A 22,978-nucleotide genomic window follows, 5' to 3' on the forward strand; every position below is an offset into this window, starting at 1 on the left:
ATTTTGATAATAAGAACATAAAGACATCATATTCTGTATGAGGTACAATGTCTCCAGCTTTACCACTATCTCTCATCGTCTGCGTTCTTTGCAATGCAAGGCTTGAGAATGTTGTCAGGAAGACAAACTAGGCAAAAATATCAAGCTAGTTGATTTTGTCTAAGTGAGACATCAGTGAGATGTTCTGCCAGACAATTTTCTAAATTCTTCTGCAGAAGATTGAGGCAAAAACTCATACTGTATCTCTCTCAGCAAGCCCACCAGTTCTCAAGGGTATAGAACAATAATTCTCTATTCTCATTAAGTATGAAAGCAAGACACAGCCTTTGGATTTCACTCTGCTAGTCATTCCTGTGAAAGAACACACAGTAAGTTACCAAAAAATCTTGGATTCCAGCATCCGAGGCAGTTTTGCTTCAGGTGAATGCTGTGCTGAGGTGCTGAGCTACTGCTGAGTTGCAGTAACTGTGATGGGTTCATCACCACTGTGTTTCTAGAAATGGTAGTCATTACTGTGCAATGAGCTTTGAGATACTGTGATTTTAAAAGACACTAGAGAAAATCAAATTCTCTGATATCCTTCAGTTATGAGCATTTAGACTTTCAGCAATTGGCTTTGCAGAAAGGGACATCTAGTGGCTGTACAGAAAGAAACCTTGCAAAACACATTTTTGAGTGTACAACGTAGCCATTTGTGTATGGCCTGCAGTGTTCAATATTCTGCACGTCTTTTTGGTTCTCCTACATCATGTGTTCTCTGGGGGTAATTTTTACGGTTTTGACAAACAAAAAAATCACCATTTCGAGCCATAACTTTCTAGTTTTATGTAGGTCTATGTATAATAACTCTGGCAAATAGAAAATTGCCTTGAGACATGCTTGATGTACCTCACTGCTGCACTTCCACATTTCTATAGCATCTTCCAGGAGTCCACTGCCTGCTGTTTCCTTCTGCCATTGCCTTCCCTTTTGGTACTGTACTTGGAGAGCTTGTCATTGTTATTGTCATGGTAAAATCTACTTTCTTTTGAATGCCCATAGCATAAAAGTCAGCAGGAGGGGTGGATGAGATTCAGGGAAACACTAATCTAAGCATTCAGTCATGTATTACACAACAAAAGTTTTTTCCTTTCCCATCCATGTTGTGCTCCTTCTTACTAGCTGAGGATGAATTCCATGCATGTTTCTGTGAATAGCCTGACAGTTTAATCGGTACATTTGCATAAGGGCAAATGAAGCTTTTTTCAAAGTTGCACAGTAATATGTTTCACCTTTATACCATGCCAGCTTCAAATTGTATCCCAGGAGGATTTCAAATGTGCATAATCTGTGCAGTTGTCTGGGCTTTTTTCCTTTCTTTTTTTTCTGCCTTTTTTTTTTTTTTTTTTTAAACTGGCAAATGCCTATTCATTGCCCATCTGGGTAAGAATGGCCTTTGCATTTTCACACCCATTCTTTCCTATATGGTTTGTGAATACCCCTCCAATCAGAACTTGCTTCACAGAAAGGGGACAAAACCATTTTACAGGAGTTTCTCAGAATAAGTCCATTGGGATCTCTACATCATGTTTACTGGACAAAAAAAAAGGGAATACTTAACAAAGACCACTTGAATTTCACAGAAAGTTTCCCACTGTCTCGAGTTTAAAAGAGTGGCAGGCCTGAGAAGAGCCCTAGACAGGAGTCTTTTTCCTGAGCTGGGCATTCTGTGCACTGACGAGTAGGTGAGTGTGTGTGTGTGCAGCTGAGCCTTGTGAGGAGTTGACACACTGTTCTGGCTTGTCCAAGGCTCTAGGAGTGTTTGTCAGAACTGGCATTTACTTAGAATCAAAACTGCATTGGCAAGTCCATGTTTTGTAGGCAACATCACCTTTGGGCTTTCAGCTTAGAACAGCATAAAGTAGGGGTCAACCACAAAACAGATCTGGACCCGGTTTCCTGCAGAGAGGGAAAGGATCTGTTGGACAGCAGGTTTTCCTCCAGACCAGTCTCTGGAATTTGTTGAAACTGCTCTTTATACTGGTGTGGCTTGTGTAGTAGTGCTTCTGACACTTAGGCAACTTACTTGGTTACCTGGACTTTGGATAGATGTAGTTTACAGTGTTGAATGTCAAGGAAGGTGGCCTAGAAAAATAATCTTCAAAATCTGTATTAGCTTTTTGGTTTTTTACCATTTATTGTGTATCTCTTCCAACCACCCTTCTTCTTTTATCCTCAAGGAGTAAATTTCAGTTGCTTCTCAGCTGAAGTGGTAGATGTTCCAGCAATGAGAGGATCTTTTTAAGGGCAAACTCTAATAGCAACAAAAAGTGACTCTGTTGGCTTTCAGACCAGCTCCTACACCACAAGGAGCATCCTGTATCAGTTCCTACAGGAGAGCTATTCAAATCACTTATATATGGATACTAACCACTTCTTTGTAGCCAGGATCAACTTCAACTGCCAGTTTTCATTACGTTAGTTAGGAACCAAATACACTGTGGCTACATAACTCTTGATTCCCACAGCCAGGACCTGAGAAGGGCTGTTGAAACTTATTGATGAACCTTGCCTTTCCTCCTATCTATACATGATTTTTGGGTAAGCATTCACTTTCCCAGGAAGTGTTCCAGTCTTGTGATGCATATCACAGCTTTCTGGAAAGAAGCTGTCCTAAGGATGCATTTTTCAGAGTTCTGCTCAGAAAATTAATTTTATCTGCCAAGGAGCATAGTAACAAAGTAGAATATTCTACATTTTGCATGTTCAAGGTAGGATTTTTGGATTATTGGGTTAGACTTCGGCACATTTCTTCTTATTATCAAATACCTTATTTGACAAAGCTGAACATAAAGATGTGTTTCTATGAAAGTGAGTCCTAGGAGCAAAACTCGTAGTCACTACTCAAAGATAGATGGAGATAAATGGGTAGCTGTACAGTTACTTGCTATGGCCTACAGTAAGTTTTGAGAAGAGGTGTCACCTATTTATCAATAATTTTTCACCCTTCTATTGTCCCACCAGTACAAAGCTTTTGCCAAGGATTCTGACTTTGTGTGTAAATACATTTTGGATTCTTGTATGATCTAATATGTTTGACAGGGAAGCATCCGGAACTGCCCTGGAGGCCTCTGGAGAATTATTCTATCAGGAAAGAGGAAGAAATACATCTCTTCTGTACATTATTTTGTTTAATGGTTGCAATGCCCTTCAAGGAAAGTCTCCCAGTTTCTAAAATGTTTTTCTAGTCCTATGGTTAGTCCCATCAGAGAAAGAAGCTCAGGTTTCCTGGCTAAGCTGATGAACAAGACAGATGTGTTTCACAACCTCCATCATGGTGTTAGTGATTTACTCCTTGTTTCTGTTATGTGAACATTCCCTCAGTGTGCTAATCACACATGGAAATTAGTAACCTTCTGGTACAGGTTGGTTTACATCTGTTAACATGAGGCTTCTTCAGACAGCTTGGCCCCATTGTGATTTTCGCTTCCTGACCTTTGTGCTTCCCTTTAATCATCAGCTACTTCAGAGAATTAAAATAACCACTTGTGTCCAAGGTGGTTTCTCTCTGAACCACCAGAACAGAGGGTGCTTGAGATGTTGGTAGTGAATAAATTGGAAGAAGAATGCAGAGCAAGGAGGATGCTACATTTGCCTGCAAATTGCAGTGAGTAGTGTTCTACTGCCTGTGGATGAGGTGTAAAGCACTCCTTAGGGTGGAAGCAGAGAGATGTTGCTGGGCTAAAAGGCATGTGTATGGCTTTCAGCTGTTTTCAGTGCTATTTATTTGATCTGTACATTTGTTAGACAGTGACAATAAGCTATTTTAATTTACTCACACTTAGCAACTTCTATTTTTGGATGCTCGAACAATACCAAGTTATTGTGGCAAGAATGGTTAGATCTTTAGTTGGAATATTCAAGACAAAATGCCCGTAATACTAGGGGTGATTTAGCATTACTTTATGTAATTTTCTAGAAATTAAGGTGATGCATATACTAAAAGTGCTTAAAGAAAAAAATTATTAATTGTGTTTCATTTGTTTACCATTCAAGGGGCAGTTGATTCTTCATAATTAAAAGGTGAAACCATAGTTTCTGCCTGTCAAAATCTAAATAGATGAAAATTTGGTAAAGAACAGGAAAGGAAATGGGAAACCAAAGCTTTGAAAGCAAAGCAAGCAAGATAAAGATAGGGAACAGTGGATTGGGAGATTGAGAAATTTCTTTTCAGTTACTTGTAAATTTTGAAGACTATGTTAGCTTTGTATCCAAATCAGTTAGATGCTTTTCTAAGCTGTTCCCTATTTAGATTATTCAGCCAAACTAAGACAAAAATCTTTCTTGGTGTAAATGTCTGTAATTTTCCAGTTTCTGTCAAGTAAATAACAGCAGGAGAACATTTGTTTTTATATGATGGCGTTCTGGTGCAAGTCAGAACTTGGGATATGCTAAAAATGAAGGGGACAGCTCATGTTAACTTTTTGCTTTGGGTTCTTTCAGAGAACTGTTTGTCACTATTGGGTAGCAAATGTTCTAAACCACAACCCCAGACAAAACTCTGTGTGGGATTTTAGGAACATTTTACAGCCTAAATCTTGAACCAGATTTGGATTTTACGAAGTGACTGCCAGGTTTTTTTTTTTGATATGAGTAACTGTACTGTGAAACACAGGATCTAAATTCCTTAAAATACCAATCTAGATTGAAATCATATTTTCATATATACACTTTGCATTAACAACTTAGTGTCATTACAGATTCTGATCTCTTCTGGCATAGGTCCAATCCAAAGCTTAAAATCCAGCTTTAATCCATGTGCTCAGTGTTTACAATTGGCTGGCTCTAAGCTTTTTAAAGCGAGATGAACTGATAGGAAGTCCAAGACCCAGGAGTATGATTGGAATTTATGTCCAGCTACACCTGTCTTCATTTGGTTTTGTCCAAGAATTCAGGACCTGAGCTTCTGGAAATGTGTAGTGAAGTTTACTTGTAGCCTTACAAAAATGATGTGTTCTTACCAATGCCTCTGCCTGTGTTTTGTCCAGTTTTGTTTACACAGTGGGAAGTTACCTTTGCCAGCGCTCTCACTGTGACCCTGCAGAGGACAAGACTAATTCTGTTCTTTTTTTGTTTGCTTTTGTCACCTGCTTTGCTCCAGGTAACATCAGTTGCAAGGGGATGACAGAGCGCATTCATAGCATCAACCTTCACAACTTCAGCAATTCTGTGCTCGAGACCCTCAACGAGCAGCGCAACCGTGGCCACTTCTGTGACGTGACGGTCCGCATCCACGGGAGCATGCTGCGCGCCCACCGCTGCGTGCTGGCGGCTGGCAGCCCCTTCTTCCAGGACAAGCTGCTGCTGGGCTACAGTGACATCGAGATCCCTTCAGTGGTGTCGGTCCAGTCTGTGCAAAAGCTCATTGACTTCATGTACAGCGGGGTGCTGCGGGTCTCACAGTCAGAGGCCCTCCAAATCCTCACAGCCGCCAGCATCCTGCAAATCAAGACTGTGATTGATGAGTGCACAAGGATTGTCTCACAAAATGTGGGAGATGTCTACCCGGTGATTCAGGATTCTGGCCAAGAGACACCCAGGGGAACACCTGAATCAGGCACCTCGGGGCAGAGCACCGACACAGAGTCTGGCTACCTGCAGAGCCATTCACAGCACAGTGTGGACAGGATCTATTCAGCCCTCTATGCCTGTTCCATGCAAAATGGCAGTGGGGAGCGCTCCTTTTACAGTGGAGCTGTGGTCAGCCACCATGAGACAGCCCTGGGACTCCCCAGGGACCATCACATAGAAGACCCCAGCTGGATTACCAGGATCCATGAACGGTCGCAGCAGATGGAGCGGTACCTCTCCACCACTCCAGAGACCACACACTGCCGGAAGCAACCCCGCCCTGTCCGAATTCAAACCCTGATGGGCAACATCCATATTAAACAGGAGATGGAGGATGACTATGACTACTACGGCCAACAGAGGGTGCAGATCCTTGAGCGCAATGAGTCTGAGGAATGCACTGAGGACACTGACCAAGCAGAAGGCACTGAGAGCGAGCCCAAAGGGGAGAGTTTTGACTCAGGTGTCAGTTCCTCCATTGGCACTGAGCCTGATTCCATGGAGCAGCAGTTTATGGCTGGTCTGGGCCGGGATGGACAGCAAGAACCTTCTCAACCAGATCAAAATGATGTCCCTGCTGATGGCACTCAGCTGCAGCAGCAGCAGCAACATGTAGATGCCAACTCTTCCTCACCAGAGAGAAGCAATGACGTTGAAATGGACAGCAAAGTGCTCACAGTCAATAACAGCACCGAAAAGGGGGCTTTGCAGCCTTCTGTCAACACATCTGTTGCCCAACCATTGCCAACCACACAGATCTACTTACGCCAGACAGAAACCCTCACCAGCAATCTGAGGATGCCACTGACTCTGACCAGCAACACTCAGGTCATTGGCACAGCTGGCAACACCTACCTGCCTGCCCTTTTCACCACGCAGTCTGCTGGCAGTGGCCCTAAGCCCTTTCTCTTCAGCCTGCCCCAGCCTTTAGCTGGCCAACAGACACAGTTTGTGACAGTGTCCCAGCCTGGCCTGTCAACCTTTACTGCCCAGCTGCCAGCCCCACAGCCCTTGGCCCCGTCTGCGGGCCACAGCACAGCGGGTGGGCAAGGCGAGAAAAAGCCTTACGAGTGCACTCTCTGTAACAAGACTTTCACCGCCAAACAGAACTACGTCAAGCACATGTTTGTACACACAGGTAAGAGAACTTCCCTTTGGCTTGCATATGGAGCCACAGAAAGTCCTTCACAACCGTGGGCTTAGATTCTGTTTGCCAACCTACTAGCCCCCCAGCACAAACACGAGGGAGGGCTTATCCAGGGAGCTGGTGTCACTGAACACTTCCTGGCCTTACTGCACTGAAGTTGAGTCTCTGCAGAAACATACAGATCCCAGACAGGGGCCTGACTGTGCATGGTGCAGAAACAAGCTCATTTCACTTGGAGTAAAATGTGTCTTGCATCCATCCAAGGAAATGGTGAGCGTTCATTGAACCCCGCAAGCTGACCAGGCAACATTAAGTAGAAGAGAGGAAACTGATAGGTCATAAAAAAAACTGCACCTACTAAGAAAGGGCATCCCCCTGTGGGTTTTACAGCTGTGGGTGAGTTAAGCTCAAGTAGTGGTGAGGCAAATTCATTACTGGTGGAGCTCCAGCAGTAGGTCCAGGCTGGGATGTTACACACACTGCCACACATTTTCTAGATCTCACTACTATAAGAAAGTAAATCTGGAGTTTTGTCAGAAAGTCTTTCTGTACTTCACTGAAGCTGATTGCTATAATCCCTTGTCTCTTAGTAAGTCAGAGGTATCGCTAGCTTTGAGTACAGAAACACAGAGTTCAATGAAAAAACAGTTAAAGAATATATGTGGAACACAATGGAACGCAGCATCAGCACCAGCACCTTTCTTTTTAAAACTGCAGCTGCTTTATTATGTGGTTTATGGTCTATTGAGATAACATAGGTAACCATATTTGCCACTGAGCCAGAAGTGCCTTTTCTAGCTTTGCCAAGTTATGAGACTTCAAAACAAGAATATGTATGTATTTTATATGGAGGAGTTATCATGTGTTCAGGACTGTTTTGCTTGCTTTAGCCCTTGGCTCTTTCTGCTATTGGAGAGAAATTTTTGTTTAGGGATCGAATAAATACTTCTTTCACCAAGCAGAGGCTTTGTTAACATCCAATCTTAAAATAAATGCTGAGATTGTGATACAGGGACGAGAACCTTGAAAAATTACCCAAAGTATGGGAGCAATGTATATGTAAACTTAACTTCAATTTACCTGTATTTATCACTTAAATGAAAAACTCCTGTAAACATCTATGGCAGACATGTAGATAAACAAAAAGATCAACTTCTCAGTACTGGTATAAAATGTATAATTGCAAGGAACAAGAGTCCTGAATAGCAAGATTACCTTTGTGTCTGCTTATATTCTCTATCTTTCTGTTGGGGATAAGTAGCTAAAATTCTATACAGGCAGTGTTGGTCTTCAGAAAAATATCCCCTTCAGAAGACAATCAAATATATCTGCTTGCATCCTTGTTCTAAAAGCTAAAAAGACTTTTTTACAGATAACTTCACTGATCTTAGGTGCTTTATTTCCCCCACCACTGCACTTCAGTTTTGGAGCCAGATAAAGAATAGTTCTGGAAGACCTAGTATAAAACATTCTTAGCTACTACAAATAATAGCAACCAAGAAAATTGATAGGAATCTTGAATCATGAATTAATATTTTATTTATGTGGGTCTGAGAATGCCCTAAAAAATGAACTGTGGTAGCAAGGAAAGATTTGGGTAGATAAATCATTTCAAAATTCATTTAGGAGCTAATTGGCTCCTGGAAGAATAATTTCACCTTAAGCAACAGAGAGCTAGGCTTCAGAAAACCCTCCTGAAAATAATCTTTATCTGTGCAGCCTCAGAGAAAGTATTTCTGCTACCTTATCTAGTGTTGGACAGGGTCATTACAAAAAAAAAGGGGGGACAGCTGTTCCCACTGTCAGGGTGACTTTTCCTTAGCCCTGTTAAAAGAAGCCAGGCAAAGTGGCTCTAGAAAAGATCCACAGAAAAACTGAGACATTTGGGAGATGAAAATGTTTGGATTAATCTTTGTGTGGAGGGCTCATAAGAGAAGTCACGGAAGAGTCTAATCATAAATTGGAATTCAGTAACTTAAAGGCCTCTATATCTTTGTATGCTTTTATGCTTCCGAAAACTACAGTCTGATGTAGCTTTCCATGCAACAGAAACCAACCTCCTTTTCTTCTTTCACACAAGTGCAAACGTATTAGAGATTGCTATTTTTCCATGTTCCATGTAGACTCCCTTTAATATATCCCACAGTACTGTGGAAATACAGTGCTGGAGTGTATGGAGTGTCTGCACTTCATAAGGCATATATCACACACCTTTTCCCACATATCACACTGTGATTAATACTGGATTAAAAGCTGCAAAACACATGCTGAGGGGATCAAAGCAGAGCACCAACACTGCTGCCTCCACACCTTTCTAATCTGGTGACAGGATGGTGATGGGATGAGGGAAAGTCAGTTGAGGAGTGGCTGAGGTCACTCGGTTTGTTCAGCCTAGAGGAGATTGAGGGGAAACCTCATAGTGACCTACAGCTTCCTCATGAGGGAAGTGCAGGGGCAGGAACTGACCTCTCAGGTGACTGGTGATAGGACACAACGGAATGGCATGAACATGTCTCAGGGTAGATTTAGATTAGGTATTGAGAAAAGGTTCTTCACCCTTGGGCTGGGGTTGTTGGGTGCTGGAATAGGTTCCCTAGGGAATTGGCTACAGCACCAAACCTGGCAGAGTTTGAGAAGCTCTTGGACAATGGTCTCAGGCTCATGGTTAGGGTTAGGTGATTCTTGGGGTGGTGCTGTGCAAGACCAGGAGACAGACTTTGATGACTGGGAGTCCCTTCTGACTCGGGATTCTATGATTCCATAACCTCAGTGTCAGCACCAAGTATCCATTATGATTAGGGTTCAAGGAGCCACAGAGCCTACATCACCAGGAGCACAGGGGCTGGAAAAAGGGACCATGGCCAGGCACTGATGTTGCTTCTTCCCTTTTCCAACTCAGCATATACTATGATTCTATTATTCTAATCATTCCATATTGCTGTCTAATAACAGCCAGATACAAAATAAAGAAGCAAAAGGAAGAACATGCACATTTAATTCACTGAGGAAAGAGTTTTCTCTGACTTGAAAATGAAGAATCACGGGAATAAAGAGTGCTCACTTAGGAAGCACAAAAATTTGCATACAAAAAAGAAAAGCTAAAGTTTTGCAATTCTTTGGAGAGGAGAAATCCCAGGAAGGCTTTGAAGCTGAGATTTAAAGCCACAACCCAGTGTATCTTAGAAACATAATCAGGAAAAAATTAAGGTGTTCTTACAGCACAATCTTAACAGGGCCTAGAGTGGAGGTGACCAACTTATTACAAACTCTGGGACATATATTGCCCAAGGCAAAAATGAGCTCTGTAAATACAATCAGTCTCTTACAAGTTAATCAGATGTTATTCTAACTGACACACTATCATTTTCCACATCACGTGTCAAGCACATTGGCCCACCTACACACAACACAGCACTGTGTGTGGCAAAGCCATCAGGAAAAGTAAGGCCTTAGTGCTTTGAGCAAGTGTCTTTCACCAAGTGGGGACACTCTTCACAAGTACAGGGAAGAACAGCAAGTGGATTTCATTCATGGATGTCACCATCATACATGCAAACCATGAAATAAAAGGAAACAGCAACTTGGGGAGATAAAAAAGTAGGTCTTTCACATCTAATCCATTTTAATTATCTCCTCTTAAAATTGAGTATAAGTAGCATATGGTAATCTCTTTATACAATGAGTGAATTATATATTACCACAGGCATGTCTTGGTCTCTGAAGATTGACTCTTCAGGATTTAAAACAGTGCCAAACAGCCTGTAAAAAAAGGGAAGCAGGATGTCTGTGGAGAAAAAAAAAAGATGGGAAATTGCAGAATAACCACAGGAAAATTATTTTCTCTGTCAGTGAAACAGCGGATCATTTTGATTCTTACAGAGCTATGGTGCCATCTCTATTCCTGACAGCTTTGGGGGTGATGAATTCCACACATGAAATATACCACAAGTAATTCAGAAAACAAATTAAAAAGTAGGTTTTGATGGGGCATTCAGGGTTGTTGTCTACATTACCAGTGTAGCAGCATATCATGAAACCATTGCTTGATACTGTGAAACATGAGACTGTGCCTTATCTTTCAGAACTCTGAGCATGAGGAGGATTTAAGAGAAGTCTGAAAAAAACAGTATATGTGCTTAGCTAAGTATTTTTCCGAGTTTATCCTTGTACTCACTGGTTTGTCTGAACATGATCAGAGTTCAATTATATGAGTTTCTGTAGTAAGTTTTACAACAGTCCTGGACACACAAGGCAATGTGGAAGATTACATAAGTGTTTCATATCTCTAGTTTACCTCATAAGGTGTTTTATTTAACTGGCAGTCAAATCATTCAAGTTTCCTGTGTCTTACACTGGAAGTTTATCTGTTAGCATGGTGCTGGCTGGCCTAGGCAGTTCTGTGTCCTGAGGTTCCCTTTTCCGCTACTCTTTATACATGCTTTAGCTATGACATTTGACCAGAAAAGTGAGCAACAAATGTAAACCTCTTATAAAGTGTTAGATTCCTCTGACAATCTTTATCACTCCATGCCTGAGAAATTGAAAGCAATTTGACCGAAATGAGTCTGGCCCAGGTCAGCTGTCTGGTAATCACTTATTTGTCCCTTTTTTTATTGCATGCTGTTAAGGAAATGGAAGCTCTGAAAGGTGAAGTAGCATGGCTGAGACCTGTCTAGAAATGAGCATGAGGAGCAAGGCAGGAGCACAAGCAGGAGAGGCTGTGCTGCTGAAACTGGGTGTAGCTGCCAGGACCTTTTAACTCTAGTCCTGTCTTTGTCAGTGCATACCTACTATGTGAACTTGAAGAAATCACCTGAACTCCTTTTTACTGTATGTGGATAGGGAATTCCTACAGCCCCCTTTCTAAAGCATTTTGAAACCTCTGGTTGCAAAAAATGTTGTGTGTCAAAGCACATTGATTAACAGACTTAGCCAGAGCTAACTTCATTAGCCAGAGCACCTATCCAAAGACCCCCAGGAGACTTACCAATTGTTTGTTGCAAAGAGTTCTACCAAACTGGTTTAATTTTATGATTTTTTTTTGTCTGTTTCTCTGTGTCTCTCTCTCATTGGTAATGGACAGGTGAGAAACCACACCAATGCAGCATCTGTTGGCGCTCCTTCTCTTTAAAGGATTACCTAATCAAACACATGGTGACACACACTGGCGTGAGGGCCTACCAGTGCAGTATCTGCAACAAGCGCTTCACCCAGAAGAGCTCCCTTAATGTGCACATGCGTCTCCACCGCGGGGAGAAGTCCTACGAGTGCTACATCTGCAAGAAGAAGTTCTCCCACAAGACCTTGCTGGAGAGGCATGTGGCTCTGCACAGTGCCACCAATGGCACGCCTGGAGCCACCGGCACCGGCGCGAGGGCTGTCCCCGCCGGCGTGGTGGCCTGCACGGAGGGGACCACGTACGTCTGCTCTGTCTGTCCAGCTAAGTTTGACCAAATCGAGCATTTCAACGACCACATGAGGATGCATGTGTCAGACGGATAAGTAGAATCTCTCTCTCTCTCTTTGTTATGAACAACAAAAATAGAAACAACAAAAAAAGCTATGGCACTAGAATTTAAGAAATTATTTTTGTTTCATTTTTACCTTTATTTTCCTCCTTTTTTTGGGTTCATTTTGTTTTGTTGGTTTTTGTACTACATGAAGAACTGTTTTTTGCCTGCTGGTACATTACATTTCCGGAGGCTGGGTGAATAATAATTTTCCCAGCCTCCCTCGGATGGTGGCCTTAAGGCCAGGTAGTGCTTCATGAGCTCCACTGGTTGGATCTCTAGCTACTGGCCTCTAAATACAACCCTTCTTTACTACAAAAAGCAAACAACAAAAAAAAAAATCACAAAAAAATTAAAAAAAAAACAGACAAAAATAATAAAAAAAAAATCTTTTTTCTCACTTGTGAAGAGCACTACAAATAAAGAAACAAAACAAAATATATTACAAATCTACAAGGCCTACTGTCATTATAAGTACACCGCTTGCAGTGTTTCAATGGACATGATTCACATTGCTGACCGCTTTTGGACTTCACAGTATCCAGTTAGAACTGTGGAATATTTTGCTTCTGGTTGAGCAGCAACCAGAGGAAACAAGGCCCTGCTGGTTTCCACCACATGTCTGCTTTCTCACACACACGCATCCGCAAACACACAAAAAGGGCTGAGGGGAATGCGAGGCAGTGTGGCTTGGATAGTGTGGAGTCCCCACAGGGTGAGGAAAAAGAATCAGAGGTTCCTCACCTGGATTCTGCTCCATCCCATGCTGTCTGGCGCACCCTCCCCACTGCTTTTCTCGTACCACCACCACCACCTTATAGCAGAAACCAAGAAGATTCAGACAACGAGCAACGGTGGCTTCTCTGTAATTTATTCAGTGTCTTCGCTGAGCACAGGGCCTCAGCACAATCAAGAGGGACTTTCACAGAAGGCAAAGAGAAACACAGAGGAAAATCAAAGATATCAGAGGTTGCAACCTATGGATCTAGGTACAAGAGAAGGGTTAGTTCCCACAATCTTTGCAAAAAAAACAAAAAAGTTGCATCAGGATTTATTCTTGTGGAAGAAAGAGGAATAAAGGGTGGGAGGGGAGGGGAATAATAATTAAAAAAAAAGAGTTGTTGGGACTTTTTTAATTCAAAATTTTATAGAGGGGCAAAAGTGACGTTTACCAGATAGAATGCTGATTTTTTTAATATATTTACAACAGTATTTGTGTAAAAAAACAAAAAAAGTGAGATTGTTAAAAGTAATTTTTCTTTGTTTTCTTTTTTGTTTTGCATACACTGCCACTAATATCTTCTCTTTTATTATATATATGAATATATATAAAAATATATATTTTATTTTAAATTGAGACTGTTAAGGTTAGCTAACCTGCTTCCAGATAGAGGGGGGGAGGGGAGATGATCTTGATTTTTATTTTAAAAAGAGGAAGGATGTTTTCTTAATTTTTTTTTCTAGTATTATTCTCTCTGTTTTCTAATGGAATCAAGAATTACCTGGGTCGATGAGGGGCTCTGTGAAGTCATCTGTGAGATTATCTACTAGTGTTTGTGCATCCTGCAGTATCATTTGAACTGCTACTTTGGTTTGTTTTTTTTTAATTACATGGTTCTCTTTTTTGGCTCTTACCAAGCTTCTGTTGTTTCTTTTTTGGTTCCATCTCAGAATTTATTTCTGCTGAAGGACGTTTCCTTTTGAGAAAGAGATTTTTCTAGCAATGTTCCCTTGGTTTTGGGGATGATATAAACTGTAGTCTTTCTTCTTTGGAAAAGTAATGAAAGTTTTGGAAATATGTAATAACTAGGATTTCCCTTCTTTTTGGTCACTGGACAAGAATTAATCTGCTGTATTGTTCTCTCATCCCTGCCTTGCTCACTAGAGAGCTTCCATATTTGTGTGGGAATCTGATCCTGCCCCCAATAATTTGTGCTGATGCCAAAACAACTTAAAACGTTACCATTGCAAGTAATCTTCCCTTCATTTGCAAAAAGTCTGACTGAAGGGCCACATCCCGCATTCTCTGCATAGACAAAAGCTATGAAAGGAATGTAGGATCGGTGTGAAAGATTGATTCCTGATCTGCATATATATGTTGGTGTTTTGTATTTTGTTTTATGGTGTTTGGACTGGTGTTCTCCCTAGTTGTCTTCTGTGTATCTGTGCAAGAATTTTTCCCCCCAAAGCCAACTCCCAAAGTACATGGGTCCTTAGTTCAGTTGGATCAGTGTTTGACACTATCTTTGTCTCGCTTGAAATCCATGTGAGGACTTACACCAACTGCACTCCGGACTTCATATTTTAGGCAGAGAAGAAGCACCTAACAAAAAATATGCAAAAAGAAAAAAAAAGAAAAATTGCTAGTTTAGCTTTTATTTGGGTCTATATTTAAATTAAGCTTTCTTAAGTTTACAAAACTTTTTGCTTGTGAACACTGAGCATTTCACGAGACATTCTTTTATGCTGGACAGCTTTCTGAGTATTGACTTGGTAGATCTCCATATACAATTTTGCATGTTCTTTACACCTGCGGCTTCTCTATCGCATCTGTGATTCAGTACAGGTAACTTCCTATGTTCTATGCCTGTTCCATCACCATTTGTTTGGGGTAAAAAAACCTGACAGGTGGTTCAGTCTAAGAATCTTTCTGTACCCTGCAAGGTATTGTTCAGCACATCCTAAATGCTGATGCCCAGATTCTTGGCTGCAATATGCAGAATAGAGAGACTTTGAGGTGAGTGCCAGAGCAATTGAGTCTTTTATATGGTAACATCTTTGTTACCAACTTGTTTGGGTAGTTCAAGGGGCTGAAGAAAGAGCTCAAGTTAGTTAACAAATACTGTTCTAATAACCGCACTGGTAAAAGCAATGCTGGCATGTAAATCAAGACTTGAAAAGACAAAGCCCAAGACACAGAGAGGAGAACTGATATCTGCCATTTAGACACACTAAATCTATACAGAAAATAAAGGTTCTAGAGACGAGGGTGCAAATGAAAATGAGGAAGGTGAACCTAGACAAAAAGATGGAAGGTTTTTCTCTGGGGAAAGGAGGTTTTTTTTCTGAGATCTTTAGTATTGAAGAATATTCTCCCATATGAGGAACTAGTGAAGAATTTTACCCAGCTTACAAATATGTAGCTGCTCATTTGTCATCTGAGGTCTGGGGAAAAGCTGTTTAATTTGCCATTGTAAACCTGGTGAAGATGTAGCATATTCTGGAATATACTTCTGATACCAGAAGAGATATGCCAGTAAACAGGAAATAAGAATCAGGGTCTACATCCATCAAAATCCAAATACTATCCAAATTTTAATCCTTCAGTTTTCATCCTTCCCTAAATCAAAGCATTATCTTTGAAATGAAAATTTTTATAAGGTCAAATAAATTGAGTGTGAAATAAAGATAAGTTGTGAATGCATGAATGAATGAATGAATGAATGAATGCCAATTAAAAATTAAAAAAAAACATAGTTCTTAAAGTAAAGCTAAGGCATACTAGATTAAATTCTAAAACACTTGTCAAAGAATTTAGATTTAGTTCTTCACAAATGACTGTAATACAAACTGATTTTGTTGGACTTCCAGACTTGATCTTGTAAAACATGGAGCAACTTGCAGCATTACTGCAAATGTAGCTGAAAGTGCTTGTCAGGTTACTCTGAATTTAGAAGCTCAAACATAGTCCCCTTTATCTTTTAAAATGTTAGATTCTCTTTGGCAATTCTTCCTCCCATCTTTGAAATACTTATTTGCTACTTGGAAACAACTATAATATCTGAATATTACAGGTATATTCAAGCTTCATATATTGCTACAATATGCCTTTGCAAAAAGAACAGCAGTCACAGTGATCTGGAAACTGCTGCTGCCAATGTTTGAGGAAATCTATCTCAGCATTCTTGAAAGGCTTCCTTAAAAACACCTGATGAAATGATACAGAGGAGAAAATGCAGACTGTAGCACACATTCTTTTGTTGAAGCATGCAATATCCTGCATTCCTTAAGCCTGATTCTCGCTTACCCTAAAGCTCTCTTTATTTTGCTTTGGTAATGGAAAAGGACATTAAATAGAACATAAATTCAAGCTTACAAGTCAAGGCCTCTCTGCAAGGCAAAAGTGCAGTAAAGGAAGCCTTAGAGTGAATGAGAAGTGCCTTTTCTTGCTAGTGCTGAGATGAATTGGAAATGTAGGACTGGCCAGAGCAGATCTCTCTTATGGTCCGTCTTGCGCAGTACTACGTCTTTGCCATGTAGCAAGTTAGAGATGATTTGAATGAAGATGAAAGACCTGTGTTGCATTATTACAAAGCAGTAAGCCTAAGGGAGTTTTATTATGTAATTCTCATTAACTATTTCTACATATAAAATACATATAAATACAAACAAAATATGTATTTGCCTGTAACCTAAAGACATACATAATAATTTATGGCTTTACCTTTTTATCCCAAATAAAAATTATATATTCTGGCAGATAATTCTCATTGTCCTTAAAAGATTTAGCTTATTCATTTTTAGGTGGCCTCCACACTGTCCTGCGGAAATGAGTTCTTCTGGTTAATTACCACATTGTTGAAATTATTCCCTTTCAAGTTTATTTTGTTGTTCTTTGAAACATCTTTATTCTTGTATTATATGAAATCACAAATCAGAGAACCAAAATTTAACCTCTCTTGCCCATTTTGCTGAGGTCTGCCTCTCTCTGGGAAGCTGAATCCACAAGGAATGCAGGACCACAAGCTCAGTGTCTGCTGATTAGCAAGGAGAGGACAGCTCCTGAGCGTGTCCATGTGTGTGTCTGGGGCATATGCATTAGCAAGGTTCTCCTACAGTGATCTCTTGCAGGGTACTGGCAGGTACAACTCATAAATAATGGGAACCTAGCAGCACAGTAACCAGTCTGTAAATTGTAATATGATATTTCAGTCCGGTCCCTCCTCTCAGAAAACCCATATTAATAGTTTCTCTTAAGGGATATAAGTATAGGTGTTTTGCAGGAACTGCTCTGAGGACACTTTCTCAACATCCATCATGCTTCTACCAGACCCACTTCTGGCCCATGCTGTTACCTTCAAAAACAGCTCAAGTTCCCAGCAAGATAACAGGAGAGAGTGGCATTTAATTTACTTTCTAAGTGAATGAGACTTCCCTTTGCTCTAAAATCAAAGAGCCCAAGTGGAATCTGTTTTTCTTCTTTCAATTTCTTTTTCATCCAAAGGAGAGTTGAGTAATAACCCACATACCATCAGCACCCCACTTATCAACCCTACTGACTGAGTTGTGAACCTTGAGCTACTTGATTAATGCTGGATCACTCACATGCTGGAGGAACTCTTGCCTTTAATGACTATTATCCCAACATCTCCTGTCTCCCTTAGTAATGAAAACAAGTCCCACAGGGAGAAGGTACAAGACATACTGTTTTGCAGGGGTGTTGAGTCCAGTCCAAATCAGAAGCACACAAACCATTTCAAACATAATCAGACTTTCAGTATGCCTAGATCTATGACCCTCTTGATAGTCCTGTGCTAAGGAAACCCTCCAGCTCTCACTGCTGAAAATGACTTGCCACTCAAAAGGAAAAAATAGCTTCAGCCTGTAAAAGAGTAGGGTCCAGGTAGGCTGTCCAGAATCTGACAAGAAAGCTTGAGAGGGACTTTCCACAAGGGCATGTAGTGATAGGACTGCGGGGAATGGCCTTAAACTGACAGAGTGTAGGTTGAGATTGGATAATAGCAAGAAATTCTTTAAGGGTGATGAGATACTAAAACAGGTTGCCCAGCAAAGGTGTGGGCTGTAGGTGTTCAAGATCATGTTGGATGGGGCTCTGCGTAACATGGTCTAGTGGAAGGTCCTCTGCACATGGCAGGGCGGTTGGAACTAGATGATCTTTAAAGACCCTTACAACTCAAACCATTCTATAATTCTATGATAATATCAAATTAGCACATAGTGGATGTTCTGCCAAGAAAGACTAGGCCTTGATAATCAACCCTTTCAATTCAGCATCCAGGTCCTCTGAGCCACTGGAATAAACATGATAGTAAAGGGTCAGCAGGTAGCCTAACTGAAGCAGTATCTAATCGGCCTGAAGCAAAATAGCTCCTTTTCTCATTCCCTGATTTGTTTTCATACTGGCTGTGAAAATTTGTGAAGTAGGTATAAAGTAATGAGAACTTGGCCCAGAGAAGTTTTGAGCCTCCTCTTCTCCCAAAAGGTTTGTCTTTATCTGACCCCTAAACAATCAGAATTCTGCTGAAAAAAAAGGCTTATGAGGGAGACTACAGATAATACATGAAGTCTGGAATCTTGAGTTTTTAAATGCAATGAACACCTTTCCCAGTGCTTGACAGTCCTAATGACAGAAACTAAATGCTGATAGAAAGGCCTTGCAGAGGGGCAGGTGCTGAAAATGCCAAGTGTCTGCAGTGTGGCCAGTAAGACAGGCAAGTGTATGGCAGTGGCCTGAGGCTGGATACACGTCCACAGGGGCTGATTCTGGCCATGCCAAGTCAGTGTCCTTGCTGTTCACCTTATTTGTCATGCAAGAAGTAATAAGCTTTCAGCTAGCTTCCTTTAAAGCTACTCAGTGATCCAGTTCATTTCAGCCAGAGCAAAGAAGCCCCCATATTTTCACAGATCACTAAGCTGGGAAATACAGAGAGTTTTAGGTATGTGCATATTCTTCAAACGGACAAAACAAAAATGTGAGTTATGCCTTGTCTAGCATAAAACAGAGAAATTTGGACCACAAGAGACACAACCTGTTTGAAAAAGAGGAATACTTAACTCTTAGACCTGTTGTTAGAAGGCAACACAAGGGGGAATTTTTGTTTTGTTTTTCTAAGAACATATGTAAATGAGAAACAAAATATGTTAGGTATTAGTGTATATCCATCTAATTATTCCCAGTGCTGATAACTAATCAATTATATTAGTACCTCTAAGAATAGAGAAAATATTATGCATTCATTGTTGCTATTACTGCTCCCCCTCTGCTGTAGATCAGGAGTACCTAAGGTGGAAAGAGCAGAGTTACACAAATGCAAAATTTTGGTGAACAAAACAAATTATTTCCCTGTGTAGGTGTGCCAGTATCTGGACAAATATCCTCTCTGAGTTAGAGAAAATATCTAACAGTATATCTAACAGGATACTGTTAGATAATTTTAATTTTAATTTTAAAATAAGGTTTCTAGTGAAAAAAATGCAAAATTGAATATTAATAGATTTTTTTCATTATATATTTAGCAGTGTTGCTGATCTTTTTGTATTTTAACTTCTGCAGTAGTGTTTGACTCACAGGCATTAAGAGAGTCCAAGTATAGGAGAAACAGAGATTACTGATGTACTGTGAGGAAGATTAAAAAGTAAATTGAATCCATAATGTGCTTTAATTCACTATTCATGCTGCAACTGGTACTCAACTAAAGAGTTTCTAGGTTTATTTTAAAATAAAAGGACTCAAATATATTCTATACATCATTCTAGCAAAGTCATATCAGGAGAAAAATAAGTCATGGTTTTTAGATGCCATTTTCCCCTAGAATTGTTCATTAATAGCTTTTAAAATAAAAGAGGCCAGTTCAAGATAAGCAGAACTCTGCTGCTATAAAACAATTCTTTATGTTACACATGATCATAGTTTCCACTACCAGACCTACGTGAACTTCACTGACTTTCCCTGAAGTCAGTGAACTGACATTTTTGTGCACAGCCACATATGCCCAAAGAAATTCTCCTTGTTCCCCATAGGAAGAATGTAGCACTGAGGTAAGCAAACCAATCATAGAGCCATAGAATTGTTGATGTTGGAAAAGGCCTCTGAAATTATCAAGTCCAGTCATTAACCCAGCTCTGCTAAGCCCATCACTCAACCACATCCCCAAGTGCCACATCCACACGTTTTGAACACTTCCAGGGCAGTAATTCCACCACTTCCCTGGGCAGCCTGTTCCAATTTTGCCTCTCTTTTAGTCAAGAAATTTTTCCTAATATCTAATCTAACCTTGCCCTGGTACAACTTATGGCCATATCCTCTCATCCTGTCACTTGTTACATGGGAGAAGAGACTGATCCCCACCTGGCTACAATCTCCTTTCAGGGAGTTTTAGAGAGCAATGAGGTTCCTCTTCAACCCTGTTTTCCAGATCCCTCTGTGGAGCCTTCTAAATATTTTGTTAATTCGTCCTTAACTATTTTTCAAAAAACAAAGAACATTAAGGTACTTCCTTGAGAAGTAAATACACTACAGCCTTGAATACACTACAGCGTCATAGACAATTGCTTTAAAACAGAAATACATCTGAGCAGTATGAAGTGTGCTTACGTTTGGTATCTGTAACAAAGTTTAACCTAAAACGTTCCCTTACAAAATATGTTTTCCTCTTTGAAAGGGTAGGGAAGAAGGAACATTAGTGAGGCATAGTGGTCTCTTCATATTGGATGGTGCTTTTCTGCTGATTCTTCAGTTACAGCTCCAAAGTTGCAGTTACACTCTTACAAAATGATCTACTTTTGATTGTTGATTAGGGAGGATCATCACATTCAAGAAACTTTTGATTAGTTGGTTGGCATCAGCTCCCTGTAAAACACTGGAGGGTAAATGCTCTTCCTAAATCAAATTAATAATATGGGGGTAAGGCTATGTGATTTGACTCCAGCCTCTCCAGTGCCAGAGAAATTTGTGAGAGAAAATCCAGTGAAAAGCTAATTTCAAGGGACAAATTCTATTCTGAATTTCTATCAGTGCAACCTGTATTGGCACTTTTGGGATTGCATGCGTGTCACTGCAGATAAATATAGCCCCTTTGAATAGTTTAGCTGTGATTCCTTTTAAGAAAGGCATATTCTAAAAATACCCTTTTGCTGCAGCAATACCATTACACAAACAAAAGAACTACCAATATCCCATCACATGTGAGAACTTCTACCCAGTGCATCCCATAGGGACATTCTTGTTTTCACTCCTCATTCAAACTTTATTAGCACTTGAGCCCTCTTTGAGCTGTGAAATTTCTTTCACAGCCATGCAGCCACACTCCAAGCATCCCTCATAAATGCTGTCATATTTGGCTTAGGTATTACAGTACCCCATATGCTTTCATGAGCTCCCCACTGGAGCCTTTCCTGCTGGAAAATCTGGTAGCAGTGTAAAAAAGCCCTGCTTGCTTTAGGTATTTTCCAGACAGAACTGCAGACTTCTACAGTGTTCAGTCTTCCTGCTGTTGACTTGGTGGCTTTTTTGCCAAGTTCACAGTGGCACTTGAGGAACGCACAGAGCTCAGTTAGGTACTTAGTGTTGTGCTCAACTGTCTGATTCTGCAGTGTTCTGTTCCTAGAAAACAGGCATGTATCTTTCTGAGATCTTTTTCCTACAAAATGGACAGATACCTTTCTGAGATCTATATGTTAAATAGGAACCTTTTCTATTTCACTTTGCTTCTTCTCTTTTTGCCACCTGGATATTGCCATATTCTTCATTCAACCATATAAAACCCCCTAGAAGTTCAGCCCTCATGTTGAATATATCATGTTGATTAGAGAGGATCATCACATTCAAGAAACAGGACTGCATTCACCCAACTGCCCAACTTTCTTTTATTTTTTCCCATTTAGTCCTTTACTTTTTGTCACGGAGGCTGTTGGTATCTATGGGATCTTTGAGTAAAATCAAATTATATGGCATGTGTGTGTATGTGTGCGCATGCAGTTGTATGAGTGTGGATGTGGATGTGTGCAATGTGCAGGGAGAGCCAGTTATCTCTTCCTGGCTTTACAGACAGGCTGCTAATTGAGTGTGTGGACATGCATGGTTTAGATGCAGGAAAGGCTTTAGATGAAACAAGGATTACAGCATAAACTGTAATTTATTGGTTTATGATAATTAATTAATTAATAATTGGTGCATGACCCTAATGAAAAGCAAAGTACACTACTTATACACTATATAGGCACACTTATGTTCATAAGAAGTATTCTCTTAGCCAGATGCTCTTAGTTGGATGTTTGCCCAAATTAGATGTTTGCCCTCATTGAAAATGTGACACCCAAATTTGGTCCAGGATGTTTTTGTGATTACCCATTCTGAAGTGTGCCTCCCGGAGCCTTATGTGGTCTTTCAGCCACAAAATAAATGAAATAGTCCATCTCAGCAGGCTTCACTAGCAGAGAGAGGCATCCATGGGGGATGACAGCCCTGGAACAATACTGTTGAGTTCAGTCACTCATTTCCATTGAATTTCAACATGTTTACCTGACAAAGGAATAAAATCCAAGCAAAATAACCTGCCTGTTTGCTCCCTTAAAAAAAGAACAGTAAAAAATTATCAAGTGTTTAAATAGTTAGCAGCACAATATTTTGATAGGCTCTAAAATATTCCAGGTCTGGAACCTCTCTTTTCCAAAGCACCATGTCAAACAGCTCTTTCCCCACCTCATGTACTCTGAAACTTGTTGATTGAGTAATCCATTCCAAATGTGCAGTCACTAATAAATAACAAGTAACATTCTCCCCCTTTGCCAAAGTCTTTTCAGGATCATGGTTAGTGTGTCTAGAAGATCAACAGATATTCAGGGGAAGAAATCAGTCCTTAAGATTATTCAGTACGTAATCCATGAGAGCTGCAGGATTTGTGGAACTCATTTTACACCCATTTAGTTATTGGGATGAATACATTTAACTACAGCTGCCTATTTTGGTATC

General features: G+C 40.4%; 1 protein-coding gene across 11 annotated transcripts in view; it reads left to right on the top strand.

The window, feature by feature from the left end:
* Positions 1-13,334, top strand: part of ZBTB20 (zinc finger and BTB domain containing 20) — a 460,332-nt gene extending 446,998 nt beyond the window's left edge. For all 11 annotated transcript variants that reach the window (XM_088051419.1, XM_088051418.1, XM_088051415.1 and 8 more), the window contains 2 exons: positions 5,141-6,748; positions 11,841-13,334. In XM_088051419.1, the coding sequence (XP_087907545.1) occupies positions 5,161-6,748; positions 11,841-12,259 (2,007 nt within the window). In that variant the 5' untranslated portion in view covers positions 5,141-5,160 and the 3' untranslated portion in view covers positions 12,260-13,334. The remainder of the gene's footprint in view (positions 1-5,140; positions 6,749-11,840) is intronic.
* The last annotated feature ends 9,644 nt before the right edge of the window (positions 13,335-22,978 follow it).

The sequence above is a fragment of the Pseudopodoces humilis genome, chromosome 2, assembly GCF_049639895.1.
Source record: "Pseudopodoces humilis isolate 2021_Gansu_Grassland_sample_001 chromosome 2, ASM4963989v1, whole genome shotgun sequence".
Classification (NCBI taxonomy): domain Eukaryota; kingdom Metazoa; phylum Chordata; class Aves; order Passeriformes; family Paridae; genus Pseudopodoces; species Pseudopodoces humilis.